This window comes from Haliotis asinina, chromosome 1 (assembly GCF_037392515.1).
Source record: "Haliotis asinina isolate JCU_RB_2024 chromosome 1, JCU_Hal_asi_v2, whole genome shotgun sequence".
Classification (NCBI taxonomy): Eukaryota; Metazoa; Mollusca; class Gastropoda; order Lepetellida; family Haliotidae; genus Haliotis; species Haliotis asinina.
Window position 1 is genome coordinate 89,205,368 of NC_090280.1, and position 18,478 is coordinate 89,223,845.

The 18,478-nt window shown below is 41.9% G+C and overlaps 1 protein-coding gene across 1 annotated transcript in view; it reads left to right on the top strand.

Moving 5' to 3' along the window:
* The window catches only part of LOC137284059 (equilibrative nucleobase transporter 1-like), a 69,623-nt gene that overhangs the window by 17,563 nt on the left and 33,582 nt on the right, over positions 1-18,478 (top strand). The window contains exons 2-4 of the mRNA XM_067815719.1: positions 6,849-7,446; positions 16,244-16,290; positions 16,655-16,824. Coding sequence (XP_067671820.1) covers positions 6,926-7,446; positions 16,244-16,290; positions 16,655-16,824 — 738 coding nt within the window. The 5' untranslated portion in view covers positions 6,849-6,925. The remainder of the gene's footprint in view (positions 1-6,848; positions 7,447-16,243; positions 16,291-16,654; positions 16,825-18,478) is intronic.

Here is an 18,478-nt window from a genome sequence, read left to right on the forward strand (position 1 = left end):
CAAAGAGCATATAAATGCCAAGAAAATAACTTCTACCATGAATTCGGCAAATACACTTCAGAAATAACACGTGTTAATTGGATCTGACAAACTAATTACAAACGTCGAAAGGCTGAGTCATTCTGGAAAACACTGCAAAAAGTAATGTCCAAAGAACAACAATGGTAAATAATGCATCAAGTACATCACCATCTGAAAATATCTTTTTCTTTAAAATTTAGCCATCGTTAGACAGGGATATTTCTTTTTCTTTTGATGCGCAGCATGGAAAGGTAGATTCCATGCCGGAAGTATTTGTAATATGTTTAAAATTTCAAAATGTGAAAATCATGTTCTCAAAATCCAGAAAGGCCCCGTAGAACGTTATGATGAATACAGGACCGTATTTTAGACTAATTCACTTAATTTCGGACTGAGTGAAAATAGAACTATCTCCCATTTCTCAGAACGTTCGAGTACCGTCTTCTCGGAGACTAAACGGCCCCTAGCGCTGGTAATTTTGTAGGATACATTTCATTGGGTCCCAGATAACGGTTCGAGGATCGATTCCTCGAGTACACTTTGCCAATCACATCTCCATGTTCCATGTCTGAGCGGCAACAGAATCGTTCTCTCATCTTTATAGTGCTTCGTTTTATGGCTGCGTTAGTGTATCGATACTGACATTGTTGTATGACCGCGACACTCGCAGTGTCAACAAGTAACACATCTCACAGCTACAATATGGGTCTGTGAGCCTAACTGACCTAAACAGGTAGGGCTGTCTAAATATTCATCTCCGAGCCCAACGGACCGAATAAAGATAGGAGTGGTCGCCACGAAAATGTGAACAGATGGCAACAACTAAACCACACCAAGACAAACCTACTTCAACATACGACAAATTGGACCCGGTAATTCCCTCTCGGAACTGAATTCTGTCCAATTGTTACGCTCTTATAGCATCCTTATCGGAAACAAATCCGTCATAGTTCACAAGGTTATACTTATCCAGAAATGATCTTAGGCGTGTGACGTTCATGCATATATATCAGTTCATCCTATCATTACTACCTTCTATGGTCTTTATCACCGAAGTCGGAGATGTACCTGGAATACTTCCATTACCCTGTTAAGTATGAGGCCATGGATGAAGACGCTTACCGTATGTGATAAACGATGGGGCTCTGGGGACGACTAATAACATTACTACCAATTACCCCTCGATGTTTCTAGACGACACGCGGTGAGAAAACGGTGAGCGGGGACAAGGTGTGTCCCCAGAGAATGCTCGTCTTCTGTGTCTCTTTATTCAATTTGTCAGCCATTACCTTGTCCTAATGAACATTAGACAAGGAAAGATTGGGAAAATATTGCTCTAATTTGTTATTGGCCTTATCGTGGTACGTAAGGAGCAGCCTGGAGCGGCTCTTTGTTTCTGTAATAAGGCGAACGGTGCTACAACGGTGATAAGTCCTAGTTGAAAACGAAGTGAAATCTCGCTCATATCTCGCTTTGTCTCGTATATTAGAATCCGGTTGATGGTCATTGATATTGTACGGAGTTGTTAATAAGGCTATTGGTAACGAACTGGTCTGCGAGGAATACTACACACGTACAGCCAATGTTATTGGATATAGAAATTAGCGGCAACGGTTTTACCAGCAACGGTGTATGTGATAGGTTTTCGGGATCTCGCGACATTTCACGAGAGATGACAAGAGAAACTGGACCGTCGCTAAACAAACTCACAGGGAAGGATACTGCTGGTAGTGATAGTGCCTCATCTCGGTAGGTGTGTTATTGTTTTCTTGTTTTCGATATATCCACGTTCAATGTTCGAATGTTTGGTTTAATTTTTTTCGCGTCAGTGGTTTATAACAGCCATGCGTTAAATATTGTCTCACTGAATTTTGTTTGATGACACACAGAGGAAAATGTCAAATACAGTCAAACACCTTTTTTCTCGACCTTTGCTGTCATACACCGGCGACCGGTCAGGTAGAATCTGATCTGGGGGTTCGATTCCTCACGTGGGTAAAATGTGTGAAGCCGTTTCCTGGTGGCCTGGTGATATTAATGGGATATTCCTTAAATGACGTAAAACTATAGACTCTCACTGCTACACAGGAACAACTTAACATTCACTTAAACACCATCGTAACGAACTTTGATGTACCACCTACTACCCAAGGTTGTCTCTTGAAACTTGATTTTACATATTCCTTATCTTAGGGTCATTTTCCGTTTTTTTTCTAGAACCTCGGATATCTCGAAGCAGTTACTTTGATCTGTGCAACTCATCTGAGGTAGGGACTGCACATAAATCGTGAAATCCAAAGGTTAGGGGACTGCTGTTCAGGGGATCATTAATATGATGCTTCAATAAGAAAAACATATGTCACGGTGAACACCTTACAATCAAAATAAAAACTGACAGAAAGGTTTAATGTGGTTCACTGTTTAAAATAGATAGTTACATCAGATGCAATGATCAAATGCATCAGAAATACATATTAGGAATATCTGTTTATGTTCCACAGATCACCATTGATAAGATGAGAAGGTAATATTCTCTTTTTCATCTCGAGATTTGTTTACATTGTGAATCCCCTTATACACAGAGGCAAAGTAACTGTGAACGTGACTGTTTTCACCTTGGTGATCTTGAGGATATTTGAGATTTGAATCAGTGATGAAAAGCCAAGTATTTACTTTTCCTATTGCATGAAATTTGTAAGAAACATGATATATTCCAGACAAACGGGCTGCGTGTTTCAGTTTACACGGTCAAAATCAGACGCTTATCATATCCACTCAGTAAGACCCGTGAAGATCCCTGTCAGAATTGATCTTCATTAACCCATTCTTTCCTTAGGAGGCGAGTAATGGGATCACTAACTTGTTTGACACATCCCAGTTGCATAGATCGATGCAAATGCTGATGATTACAGGATTGTCTGGTCCAGACTCGATTATTTACAGTCTACCGCCATATAGCTGGAATATTGCCGAGTGCAGAGTACAACTAAGCTCACTTGTAGATTCAATGACAATAGAAATGTTTTCAGCAAAAGAGTCAAGCTATAGACGGTCCTCGTAGTTCCCGCACACAAGTTACGACTTAAGACCAAGACCAAATGATTCCTCTGACACAAGCCCCAGTCAGCAACAGCTACAGCCCGCACCATAAGTGTCACCAGAGATCTGCGAGAACATCCACGAGTTTCTGCAAGACGCTTGACACCCAACCATGTCAAAACATTGATTACAGGACAGTCTTCTCGGTTCCTGTTTGCTGGTTTCCGTCCTATTGGGCAAGTTAGGAACAGTCCAGAATTTGTAGACTAATTCATTTAACTGGATACGTAAATATTAATCTGTATGACGTGATGCGCCTAAGCACTTCTGGTCCTTGCAAACACATCATGTAGAGTACACTGTCGTACAGCTAGATCTGACAAACGGAAACCTGCAAATGGTGGAAATTACAAAACGAGGCTCTTCCGCTAGAAAGCGTTGGCAGTCTGGTACGGAATTAATATTATATGAATCTCGTTGTGCGTTACAGAGCTACAGTGAATGAGCACGAAAGAAGAAGAAGAAGCACAACAACAACAACAACAGGTGTAACAGTGAGCCAGATGCATTGTGAATCATTTTTCGACCACTCATGAAATACGGTGTTGTTAAAATGTGAAATCAAAATTCATTTGGAAATACCATTTTCTTATGAAACAAGGAACTGGAATTCAGTGTAACTAGAGGTGTTGTTGGTGCTTGCTTTTATTTTCACAGGAGAATATTTGGATCGGCTGAAAAGTAGGTCATTGTCTGAAAAGGTCGCGAGACTCATGTCTCGGTATGCGACGGTCAATTTTGACGTCAGAAAATCGACGTTGACGTGGGGCACGCGAGTTAAGAGTTCTATTCACCGATGAGTCTCGTTCTTTCTTTGCCGTGCTGACGAAATGCACACGGGCGAACGTTGCATCATTGTTTGGCAAGGAGACAGGGCCACCATGATCTGCAGTACGGATGCTGATGATTGTTTTGCAACACGACCCTGCAGTGACTTTCCAACACAATAACACAGGATCATCCGTTGCTCGGGTTGCAAAGTAGTGTCTAAATTAGAACGATGTTAATGTATTACACTGGCTTGCAAGGTCCTGATTTGTCATCAACAGAACATACCTGGGATGAAATGCTGCGACATCATCTCAATCTTCCAACAAGACTACATGAGCCCTTTCAAATCCTTCAGCGGGTAATGGACAATCGCAGACGTTAGTGGTCTCCACGAGGCGACGGTGCCAGGTCAGACCGCGTGAACATTCTTGTGAACACCCTCTTTCCCTGTGGCTCATTTGTATATTCAAGATGCTCTGTTCGTCATTAGACTTGAAACATTTCTGTTTCCATGTTAAAACATTTCATTCTCAGCCGTTAAGATTTAACGCTGATTTTGTCGTTTTGTTTGTCATTTACCTTAGAGCTTGTAACATGATGCATAAAAGTGCACTACCCGACATATATGAACAAAGATAAATTTGTAAGGATCTGTACATCAACGGGAATGTAACAGAAATCATAATCTAAGAATACGTACCAGTACAAATCGTATTGTAACAACATTAATGAACGAAGTGGATGAAACAGTTGAATGCCTGTCAGAGTGCGTTGTTAGCACGTGGCGATGTCATTGGTAGACACCGAAAAAAGGAAACCCAGTCGAACAGGACCATTCTGTCCAAGCCGGAACTGACCAATGCTGCAATCTGTAACTGGTCACGCATACACGAGCCACTGCCTTTGAAATCGGCATGAAAGGACCCGCCTCAATAGCTTCAGAGGACATCAAAGCCTAGAGCTGCTGTAAATGGACAGTTTGGTATTGAAAAATATAATTGTATACAGTCGTATTAATATTGTATTGAGTCTAAAAGTATTGATATTAGATATATGACCCGTATGAAAGGATACACTGATTGGCAGCTTCTTTTATTTCTATTTTAGGCCCCGATCCACAAAGCGTTCGTAATGTTACGACTGTCGTAACTCTACAGTTTATCATAGACTTACCAATGACGTAGCGCTACGACTGTCTCGTAGAGCTGGACCCTGGCGTGCAAACTAGTGGATGTCCAATTGCATCCATATAGGTAAATAGGTCGGGAATCGAACACGACCCTGCGGCGGTACGAACTAACGCTTCATTGTACAGTGAAAAGTCATGTTGATCAACGTTTTGTGCGACCTACCATATTGAAACTGTTCAGTTGTAGTTTCCGTACGAGACGAAATCTTAATATCCATTATTGCCACAGGCTCAAAATATTTCAAAATCTACTATGATGATGCTTAGGTTAATGTAAACAATACATGTAACTACACTCTTCAAAAATAGAAACACAAAATGAACTTGTGCTTGTCCAAGGCAATATGCCGACCAATCGTTACATCGACCAGATTCTCCGCCCGCACGTCCTACACCTTGTGGACACCAAATTTGCATTGAGATTTGGGTTATTCGTTTCTTTTTTTGGACAGAGTACATCTACGTACATGGTACTTCACTTCAGCGTAAATGATAGTTACGCCTAAGCAAATAATTCATACACGTACGTTTATAAAAAATATTTATATCTGCGTAGATGCTAGTACCATACGGTACTTTCATCCACGTAGAAGATAGTTTTTACGTTTATCCATGCAGATGTAGTATCCATAAGCCACTTCAGCCTAAGTGACACTTCCGTCTACCAAGCTTACGTAGGTAGTACATACACCTAATGGTGTCTCCGCATTGTTTTTGTATCGTCCCTGGTCCCTGCTACAACACGACTGAGACTGCGAGTCAGCGTAACGAGGTCTCCCAGAATAATGTTGGGTTTCAATAGGAGACTTCATTAACGACCACAAAAGCCACCTCATTAGCGACCTCATTAGTGTCTTCATTGTCAAAATGTATTCCACACGGTGACCCGTAAAGATATCCAGATTCTTTCTAACTAGGTACTCGTATTGTCTCAAGTCTGATTGCCCCTGTGATGTAAGTCTTGTGTATTTCATGTTAATCCGTTGTTGCCAATGGAAAAAAGGTGGTGCAGTGCTGTAACACGTGGTCGTTGTGGTAGTAGACAGTGCTTGGAGGTAGCTGTGGTACTGGGCAGTGCCTTCGGGTAGCTGGTAGTTTGTAGTGACAGGAGGTTGTTGTGGTAGTTGGTAGTGACAGGAGGTTGCTGTGGTAGTTGGTAGTGACAGGAGGTCGTTGTGGTAGTGGACAGTGACAGGAGGTTGTTGTGGTAGTTGGTAGTTACAGGAGGTCGTTGTGGTAGTGGACAGTGAGAAGGAGCCAGATGGCAGTGATAGCTGTCTTATTTAAGTCGTGTTATTGTTTATGTTCTCTAAACCATGACTATTAGGAAACTCTGTACCTCCTAAATGTAGGGTTTTCTCAAAAGGGGAAGGACGAAAGTGAGTGAGTGAGTTTAGTTTTACGCCCACTACCAACAATATTCCAGCTATATGGCGGTGGTCTGTAAATAATCGAGTCTAGATCAGACAATCCAGTGATCAACATCATGAACATCGATCTGCACAATGGGAGTAGATGACATGTGTCAACTAAGTCATCGAGCCTGACCACCCGATCCCATTAGTTGCCTCTTACGACAAGCATAGTCTCCTTTATGGCAAGCATGGGTTGCTGAAGGCCTATTCTATCCCGGACTTTCACGGGTATATATGACAGTGAAAATAACGTGGTTCAGATTCGGGTCACGTACGTGTTCGAATTATTCGTGCAATATATCGATTTATTTACATGTTCATTGAATACTGATAATACAATCACTTTGTTTCAGTTAGCTGCTTGATGGGATTTGACAGGTGACCTTCAATGTTAGTCTGACCTTCAACTTGTGACCTCTGACCAAGCATAATGAGCAACAGACCGTGTTCGAAGCGAGCGTGTACTCTCACATGGTCCGTGCTGGAATGTATGTTCTTCGCAGGCGTGGTACTGGGTTGGTCGTGGTTAATGGTGGTGTTCAGATCAGACAAATATTTCTTGGATTTGTGTAACATCACTGACCTCAACCTTGGCCCCAGGGAGCCGGAAAATGATATCTATCAGACGACAACCAAAGCCCCGGTCAGACGAAAACCCTGTCGCACACCCACCAGAAGACAGCGTGACGTCACAGAGGAAGTGCAAGTATACAGTGCCTATTACACACACCTTAAACACGCGTCCACGGTGGCGCTCTATGACGTCACGACTGTAGCAGCCAATGAGGACTCGGAGAATTCTACAAGAAAGGATTTCATTGGGTGTTGGGAGCAAAACGAACAGCTGAAAGTGTTGTTTGCCCTGGTTATAATCATCCGCGACGTGCTTGTGTTTCCTATTGGAATATTCTTTGACAAGTATGGCACAACAAGGACTCGGCTCCTCACAGTGTAAGTAGGCTGCAAATCTGACAACCAGGGGCTGCTTTCACGAAGCTGCTTTCACGAAGCAGCCTTTACTAAGGCAAAACCTAACTCCCATTCTTTAACATTGCGGGTTACCTTAGTGAATTACTATCACATAAGTATTTTGGGAAAGGAGGCCCGGTTTCATAATTTCAATGTCATTTTCCAGATTCCATATTCCATATTTTCGTTTCTTGAACAGCAGAACTACTTTTGAAACAACCCACAGTCTATGGTTTGGGCCCTTCGGAGGGAGTGGGTATTACTTTACGCCGCGTTTCACGGCGAGGGACACCAGCAATATTGCGCTCACTGGGATTCGAACCCAAAGCTTCCCGTGATGAGCGAAGACTTTAACCACTAGGCTATCCTACTGCTCCTGAAACCACAGGATTTCGTTAGTAGTCAATGCATGACTAAATTATTCCCCCTGAAGTAGAGAATAGGTGCGCCAGTCACCATCGTGCCAACTGATATCGGGTGGGGAAAATAGGGATCAAGTTTTCAGTTCTCTATTTGGTGTCTGTTCATCTATCAGACAGAGATAAAAATGAATATTGTTGCTCTTAGAGGGCTCGTCAAAAAGTTCTAAGCCTACATCACTTCTGGACTAGTGACAACAACTAATCTTAGGAGTGTTGTTTGACAGTGTTCTTCATCAGCATTTCCAGTTATTTTACTGAAACTGATCAACTAGTTCGAAAGCAACAGGTCCTTGAATCATACTGGGGTATACATACGAGTACAGCAGATTAGAGCTCGTCATTACCGGCATAGCGTTTTCCATGGAAATCTTCCTTCAGTTTTGGAAACAGGTGAAAGTCGCTTGTGGTCAGGTGACTATGGAGGATGAGGTAGCTCATCGAAGCCACACTGATGTACAGCAGACTTTGCCAATCGAGAGCAGACTTTGCCAATCGAGAGCAGACTTTGCCAATCGAGAGCAGACTTTGCCAATCGAGTGGTGTGTGAGACGAAGCATTGTCATGCAAAATAAGAACCCCAGCCTTCTACATCTCTCACATTGTACTCGTATGTATACCAGTATGTTTCAGGACCTGTTGCTTTCAAACAAGTAGATCAATTCGGGTAAAATAACTGGAAATGCTGATGAAGAACACTGTCTAACAACACCCCTAGGAGAAGTTGGTGTCACCAACCTAAACGTTATGTAGGTTGACTTGGTTGACACATGTCATCGTATCCCAGTTGCGTAGATCTATTGATGGATTCGAACCATTGCTTCAACGCGATCGTTATCAATTGTTTCGTGGATTCGACAACGTATAACGTCGTTCTGTGATGTAATAAATAGCAAATAACGATCAAAATATAATTTTAACCATCCCTTTTCTCAAGAACCATGCAATAAGCTAGGTAGACCTTTTCGGCCTCGTGGCTCCAAGAGCTGGTGTTATTCAGCTGCAGTCATTATCACTTGCAGTTCGATACAATTTGAAAAAGGCAACATAATTGATTGATGATCTGAAATCATTTTTGATCTTTGCACCACTGGGCTTCTTCACCCAGTTTCCATCTCGTCAGCTGCTAGGTGCACGTCCATCTTGACATTGTTGACTCATCGTGTTGATATTCTGAAAAAGGAATTTCTTTATGCACTAAAAGCATAATGTGAGGCGGATTTCCGATGCACTGAAGGTTGTTTATGTCTTTGTTTACATCCGATTGTTCACTGAAAGCCTCCTTGAAATACCTGAAATAGAACACCATATGCCTGAATATCTGGGAACATTGTTCATTTTGTCAAAGTGACTTCGAAATGAAACACAATCATTCAATTCTACCACTTTATATGTGTCACGTATAGAGTTGTTCGTAGCTCAAGAACTGACATTTGCTTTAAAGGATTATGCGTATCAGCACTATAATAAATTGCCTCTGACGTCAAGTTCACTTTCAGTATAAGGATCTAGGACCTATGCCGCTACCCGCAAAGAATCGGGTTAGAACTGGTCTTCAGCAACCCGTGCTTGTTGGGACCCATGAAGATCTTTGTTATAACCGGTCTTCAGCAACATATTTGTCGTGACCCGTCAAAATTCGGGTTAAAATTTGTCTTTAACATCCCATGCTTGTCGTAAGCCGTGAAGATCCGGGTTAGAATTGATCGTCTACAAACCATGCTTGTTGTAACAGGATAGGATGGTCAGGTTTGGTTGACACGTGTCATTGTATTCCATTTGCGTAAATGGATGCTCATCACGACTGTAGTATTTGATCCAGACTCAATCATTTAGAGACCGTCACAATATAGCTGGAATATTCCTGAGTGCGACATTAAACAACCAGGAAAGGAAGAAGTCTACGTACGTAAGTCACACCGTACACCGGCACACCGTATTGTTACTGAAACGCTGCCATGGCGGAGGTAAACCTAACTCACTCACTCTGTAACTTACATCCACGTTGCACCACGGTGTAAACCAAGCAATTATATTGTTAAAGCAACTCAGCACCATTCCAGCTATTAGACGCCGAAGGTAAAAGCCAATTAAGATTGATATTAACAAAGTTAAAACTGATAAGCGATCTTGAACACTGGCACATGTTAGAACCAACAGAATTAGAACTATCGCGGATTCATCTCAAAGCCTATCACAATCCGCACCCTGTCGATCAAGCCCCGCCCGAATGTCAGAGGAGAATCGTTGATTCTCTTGTGTTTCTTTCCTGCGGAAGAGAAATGTCTACATCTAATGAGCACCGACGGCTTAAAACACATTCTGTCTTGACTCGTTGGCTTGTACGCGACATGTAAAACGACTGTAGATTGAACCAAATTAAGGACTTTCAGACTGATCGATGCATATTCCGATACAACAGGCCTCCGATAAGGCGATGTGCTGTTCAAGCAGAGATTTTGTTTGTATACTTTAAACGTAACGTAACTGAAATGTTAGTAAGTTCACCTTGTAAGTTCAAAATATGATATCTGTTTATGTCTATCTCGTTTCCTTTCGCAATCCTTTACACTTATCCGTTTCTCTCACTCTCTCAGTACCTCTTTCGTACTGTCAATCTCTCGGGCATGTTTCCTCTCGTCGTAACTCTCATGTATTATTCTTGTTCTTTCTTGCACACTCTCATTCACTCTCTCGCACTTAGTCTCCTTAACAACATACTGTTCCCGAATCTTTTTGCTACCATTCTGTTCAATCACCCTCTCTCTCTCTCAATCACAGCTGCCTCTCTCATTCTATCGCTGCCCCACGCCACCTTTCACCCTAACTCGCTCTGCCTCTCTCTCTCAACCCCCCTACACACACACACTTCCATCTCTCGTACTCAAACTCCGTCCCTTTTCCAATCTCTCTGACCCCTCCTTCCCCTGTTCTCTCTGACAGAAGGAACGGAATCTCGGACGAAATGAACTACGACCCTGAAGAATCGCTCTAGTCTGCTCATTCCGTGCATTTTTCGTAGATCGTGTTAGACTGGAATGTTTTGAGTCAAGAATGGATCTGCAGTTACGAAGTAACCACGCTGGATAATACACGTCGTGAGTGCTCTACTGACCCTGCACAGACTGCTGGGTTTGTCGGTCACGCCACGGGGATGACGTCGCCGGAACTGTTGCCGTCGCCAAGATTGTTTTTTGTGCCACTCTCTATCAAGTTATCTTGTTTAAACAAACTGGTGAATGTAATGGAACATTTTTTAGATTGTCAAGTCCAGAGTCGATTGTATAAAGATCGTAGTCACATAACAGGAATATTGCTTGGTGCGGAAGACTTGAAGACGTCAAAACACACACGCAGACACACACACGCAGACACACACACACACAAAGTGAGTGAGTGAGTGAGTGAGTGAGTGAGAGCATCTACTGTAAACATTTCGCCCCCGTTTGTGCCCGTCAGCGAAAGGTGTCGAGGAGATTAGGATTGGTTGAAATCTTATCTCAAAACTGTTGATTGGTTCATTACAGCGGATCAATTATCGAAAATATTCGGTTAGCGTCATTAATCAAATGTTGCTGGTTGCACAGAAAATACCGAAAAAGCACGTAGTTCTTTCGGGGTATTTTTCAAATTTTGTAAAATGTATTTGCAAACTTCACCCATTTAAAGGATGACTAGAATGATAGGAACATTAATTCTCTGGAGTCTATGATAAATTCAACCATGGCTCGGAACGAACTTGTATTGCTTATGAAATGTAACAGGCAAAACCAGCCTTGTGGTTAAATGTTGTCAGTGCAAACGAATGTTCTAAAACTGTTTGTGTTCGATTATGAGAATACTTCGATTATGTCAGCTGATCGGACCACCACTAATCACTAATCCTGCATTCGATGTAGGATCTACTGAGGTTTAGAAACACTTAAAATCAACGCATACTCTGAAATGGAATTATCAACAAAGTTTGAGAAAATACTAAATTTATAGTCAAATTAATGCGTGCTTCGACCCCCCGATGCTAACCTAACATGAATATTAATACGAATAGTCGTACCTCCCAGTCAAATCAGCAAGACCGTAGTCTTGGAATTGTTACGGTTAAGAACAATGTAAGAAATCCCCTGTGAACCAGCAAAACAGAACAAAGACGTTCAAATTCTGTATTATTATGCAACGAGAGCAAGGTATACAGTGTCACACGTTAATAGTCACAATGCTAATTACAAATTCAATACAAATGAGACAAAATCTTAGGCAATTGGTCACCAGATATATTTAGTAGCAAACTCACCGAAGTCTTGGTGTGAGAGAGAATCAACTATGCAGAATGTAAACACAGCGATCGGTCTGACAGCGGATGATGTAGATAAGGCGTTGACGGATGCAGATGATAACGATGATGTAACTCCATTAAATATGAATGAGTGCCCCGCAACACGGCAAGCAGCCTTTTTATATATACTAAGTCATTTCCCGCAAGTTCGGTCACTTACGAATATCGTCAACACTGTAGAATGCCCTCGAATAAGTCTCCCGAAAGTAAACACGCAGAAAACTAGGAGCAGATAAGTTCCTGAAAACCAGAATCCTAAAAGTGCTGACCATCTATTAAACGAAATGTGACCCATCATAATTAATATTCGAAACACTAAATGTTGTGACCCAATAATAATTATTACTTAACTAATAACAAAATATACAGAAAATACACACTCGTAACAGATAAATTTTGTATATATACCTGTTCAACTGAATAAAACCCCTTCAACTAACTTCAGTCGCTGTCTGTCATCTCACTGCATTGAAACCCGAAGCAGGAAATTACAGATGAGGCACATTGAAATTACATGTAAATAAGCCAAGTCAAAAACAAAGACAGGTTACAAATGAATGAGTGCAATCCTTTTAGCTCCCGTCCTTTCACCAGGGCCATGTACTAACACCCTAATACTACTTGACAAGTATTAGATGAGCCACGACCTGACAAATGACCCCAATTTGCATATATGGGAACGCCCTCCAGAACATTCCATTTGAAGCAAGAGGGAAACAGGTTGTCGTCTACGTATTGTAAAGTTCAATTTCCTCGTGTAAACCGTGTTGTGATGGTATTTGGCTGAACTAAATCGCTCTACGAGACACCTGTTAAACATTAGCGGTATTGATTTCACGCCACGGTCAGCATGTATTGCACGTGCTTAATTGCCAATCTACCTGTAGCAACCAAGTGTATATACGTCCAGATTACTTGCCCCGCCTGCTTGTCACAAACGTGTTCACTGTGCTGGCTCATCTAAAAGTTGTCAGACAGAATTCAAATATAAAGCTTTGCAACCTGTCAGACTTAAAGGAAAAAAAATGATTGCTACTTGCCTGGCCGTTATTTCTGTATCAGGTCGTAATGTCATTCAATGAAGACTTTAAACACTAGCTAGAGTGAACAGCCCGTCTTATCGTGTATAGACAAATTATTAAAACTTCGTTTATTTACTGAAACATCCACATGTAGAGAAACACCTTTCCGATCACAGTGGGAACATTCAACGATAGACGCATACTAAACAGCTAAAGAAAATCAACTCTGTTTTTGTCAAGTTTTTAAACAGAAGACATAAAAATGAACGCTTACTTTTATGAGATTTCAATTTTACGGAACTTGCGTTACTTTTGCTGTTCAGCATATAATGTTTATTCATTGGGTTTTTTTTCTGCCCGCATATTAATCGGATAGAAAGTGTATCAGTTCTAATAGAATCGATAACATGAATTATTTTTTCAGTACATTATACCATATACGTATGCCGTTAGTCGTCTTCTCCAAGACTAAGATAATGTCTGCACGAATTTGTCTTCAGCAACTCTGCTTGTAAGAAACGACTAACGGGATCGGGTTGTCAGGTGCGCTGACCTGGTTGACACACGTCATCGCATCCCAAATGCGTAGATCGATGTTCGTGATGTTGATCACTGGGTTTTCTGACCCAGACTCAACTGTTAAGAGACCGTCGCCATACAGCTTGTATATTGCTCTGTGCGGCGTAGAAGAGCACATCAACCAGCTTTAGAAAGGTGCCACTGCACTGTCTCTATTGAATATGACATACGCGATGCATAGCCTCAGGGCCCCGCAACTGAAGAACGAAAGAAAGAACAGTTATAAACACATAACAAATAGTATCACATTAATTTGTAATCATGTTACAGAAAAATTGTCACAAATGAGCTCAATACCCGGGCTCCTAGCATCGTAGGAGGTAACTGGGTCAGTACTGGAGTATGACAGCCCTCAGGAAAATACTACCATTAAAGCAGCAAAACGATACGTTAGTATTAATTTAAAATAAATATAATGGACGGGATTCTCTTCAGGATGAAAACGGTATTCGACGGGATCAGATAGCCCAAATAAGAAATATGAAAGGTCAAGACGATTTTGATAGGTGTAGTAAAAGAAACAGGTGTCATAGGGAACTTTATTGTCACTATCGAGCTGACATATCACTGACCGTCTCACGTATTTTGTATTCATGCGCACATTACAGGAAATCTTGCATTTATTTTATTCAGGTTTTTGTGAGAAATGAGAACAGGATTTTCGAGGAGAAAAACTAGCCAAGCGTAATGCAGCTTCCTAAGAAAGAGGATTTACCAACCCAAATTGCAAGTGTGGAATAATCGCTACGTCAGTCTTGAGGATTCACAACACCTGTCATTCACAATTAACATATTGTTACCAGTTTCAACAATTTCGGAAAATGTGCTAACGAGTCACTTGATTGTCTGGTCCAGGTTCGACTCATCCATGAATGCATATTGCTTTACGCCGTATCATAAAATACGTGTTCACTGCCTAACAAATAAACAATATTTTGGTAGGATTCTTCGAGATCTAGTAAGCATAAGCTCACTTATGTTAAACGGTAAACCCCACGCCTCACGAACATGCTCGAAGCAAAACAGACATTATTATCCTTGATTATACGTATGAGGCGCTTGAAGATAAATAGTTTAATGACTTATCCCACCGGGTACCCATTTTCTGCTGGGTAAACAGAGGCAAGTTTGAACAAATGGCTTGTGTAAAGTGAGGCATGTGTCACATTGCTCTGTTGTGGAATAGAGCTTCGAGTTGTCCCCTTTTTACTGTATCAAGTACTGTTAGGCAACGCAGGGCAAATACCACCGGGGACCTCTTGACCGGTTTACTCCACACAATGTTCCTCGGCCAGCAGCAGTCATTACACTTGACCTTGACGTCTTTCTTGTCGGGTGACGACATTCATGTTGACCGCTCTTCCAGTAATGTCTCTGACACTTGATACTGAAGCCATTTCCAGCAATCGATCCCAGCTCTGTCCATTCGGACAAGTTTAGTGTTGTATCGGGAGTTACAGGGAGGGTCGCCCAGAGGTTGTCGTGTGGCCTTGTGAAACAGTGAGTGAGTGTACGCCGTTTTAGTCATATTCCAGTAGTGTTCCGGCGGGGTACATCAGAATTCTATCCATGTTAGGAATCAAACCTTTTTTTAGGTTTGATGGACGAACGCTTTTACGATCAGACCGCCCCACGTAAAATAGTTCCGATTTCATATAATGGACAAGTTTTGCTGGTGAGCGCTACAAGACTGACTGGCTGCTTTGTAGAAGGGGAACAAGGTATACTACTGAATACACTTTTCCTTAGCAAGTAAGATCAGCTGCCCTGCAATGGAAAGTGTAGCTTTAGACTTAAAGAATTAGTTGAAATAAAGTTTCAAAGATATATATTTTATACAAGATATTATGAAACTGTTAATGTAAAACTAATGGTGTTTTCTTCATTCGATTGGAGTTCTCGGGATTTGGAAGTGAGGAAACGATCCGTACAATTTCCTGACTAACCCACCCCTCCAAGCAACTGACCCATGAAGGTCCGGGGTAGAACAGGCCTCCAGCAACCCATGCTTGCCACAAAAGGCAACCATGCTTGTCGCCTAACGGGATCGGGTAGTCAGGTTTGCTGACTTGGTTGGCAGATTGCATCTGTTCCCAGTTGCTGTTGAGCACTGGATTGTCTGGTCCAGACTCGATTTTTTACAGACCGCCTCCACATAGCTGGAATATTGCTAAGTGCGGCGTAAAACTAAACTCACTCACTTACTCACTCTCAGCAACTATTCAGAAGCCATAGCTAAGCGCAGATTTTCAGTCAAACGACATGGAATAAAAGCAAGTACTTCACAAAATGTTTCGTAACATTACAAGTAGCTCTACGCCATACTCCTTGAATGCCTGATGCTTTTATAGTGTTAGCTCGCTCACTGTAAAACGTATAGCCAAAGAAATGATCTATTTATTTATCACATAATTATTCTTTCTCAGATTGGTGTTTGCTGTGGGAACGCTGATGATGACTTTCACGGGTGCAGGTAAAAGACGTCTTTCATTTGTATTGATGTTGTTGTTGTTGTTGTTGTTGTTGTTGTTGTTGTTAGCGACAATGATGCGTTTGGGCGAAGATTCGGTTTCAATTAGCCATTCTTGTAGAATATTATAGGTCGATTTACCTGTGAACAGTTTAAGGACTGAAAATGTCAGACTGACAAGACTTCGAAACGTCGCCCTTGACTTCTTACGGTACAACCTACATCACCTCCTCAATCCAGAAACCTCAAGAACTGTCATGTCTGTTATGTTCATACACAAAAGGGGGAGATAACCCTTTACGCTGTGCGACATCATTCGATACATTTTATGTGGTATATATTTGCCATTCATTCCTGTTCATTCCAGCCTTCCCCTGGCTAATTGTCCCCGCAATGAGTCTGACCGGTGTCGCTGGCACCGCCGTCCTTTTCACCAACCTCCAGATCGCGAACTTATTCGGTCGGCGGAGGCACACAGTCGTGTCAGCATACGCAGGTGCTTCGGTCTCAAGTGCCCTCATCACATTTCTGATGAAGGTAGGTATCGCTCCGTCACATTACTTACAGCTGATACTCTTTCTGTCCCATATAGGGTGGTAGGATAGATGCTTGAGAGAGTGAGTGAGTGAGTGAGGGACTCGCAGATTTGACATTGATGATCATGATGTTAATCACTGGATTGTCTGATCCAAGCAGCCGCCACATAGCTGAAAAATTGCTGAGTACCTCGTTAAACAACAAAGCGAGTGAGGGAGGAGGGCGGCGTCAGCGTCGCCCATAGCTGCTGGATCCCCGTGAAGATTCAGTGTTTACATACACAACTACCGGGATCTGATGGTCATTCTCGTTGCCAGGTGGTCATCGTATACTAATTGTTGATCGATGCTCATGATGTCAATCTCCGGAGATCCATTCCAAACTCGATGTTTTGTCTGGGATTCACATATGATGAGTGTCACATTAACATCAGAAATATCAGCACTGCTGTTCGCAGTGTAGTGAAGGGGTACCCGGTAGGACACGATGATATGGTGAATGTAAAGACCTAAGAGGAAGTATTAAGTAGGGTAGTAATGGTTTGCGTCTTTTAAGGCAACGTGATATATTCATGTTTACATGCCGTAACTGTAATCGTACAAGCTAAGATAATACATGGCTAATTTATGTTGTTGTTGTACGCATTATTTTGCATATGCTGTGACTATGGTGATGATATTGACAAGCGTGTCATACTGATAGACACATACTAGATGATCCTGCGCACTAAACGCATTTGTGACAAGAGAGGCGGTACAACGAATTGGGCGAGTACACTTGGCTGCTACAGGTAGCTTGACGATTATGCACGTGCAATACATGCTAACCGTGACATGAAATCAACACCGCTACTGATTAACACCCGTCTCGCTACTGTGTAACACCTGTCTCGGTACTGTTTTGCACCTGTCTCAATACTGTTAAACAGATTTCGATATTTATCGGACAACCTGTCTCCCTCTTTTTTCAAGTGGATCGTTCTGTGAGGCGTTCCCAAGTATGCAAATTTGGGTCGTTTGTCAGGTCATGGATCATCTTATATCTGTTTACCAGTAGTTGTCTTAGACGGCGGCGCAAACCTATATTCACTCACTCAGTCACTCACTCACTCATTGTGAAATGAATCGATACCCTTAATTTGAAAACAGATCTGAATACTAGGAAACTCTTTCGTACATTGGCCTTGGGTCTTTCATGCAAAATTGGATATCAACATTAGTCGTAATTCACAGAGACGGTGTGATAACCTGGTAGTTAAAGCGATTGCTCGAAGATCCGGGTTCGATTCCCTACATGGGTACAGTGTGTGAAACTCATTTCTGGTGTACCCCGCCGTGACATTGATGGAATATTGCTAAAAGTGGGGTAAACCACAACTCACTTACTCACTTGTTCCACAAACTTTATGGTGCTTGGTGCCATTATTTAACATTTTTGTGAAATGTTAATGGTTCATGGATGGTAAATTGCATCATGAGCCCAGTATGTGTAAAAAGATTCTTTAAGATACTGAGTGTTGGCGGTTAGAACTGAAACAGCACTCTCGTCTCGTTAGTATTGATCTGTTGGAAATGGACCCATTTGATGACAAATTAGAATGGATTGCTGCATAATGGAACAACATATATTTGGAAGGGCAGCTGTGGACAACAGT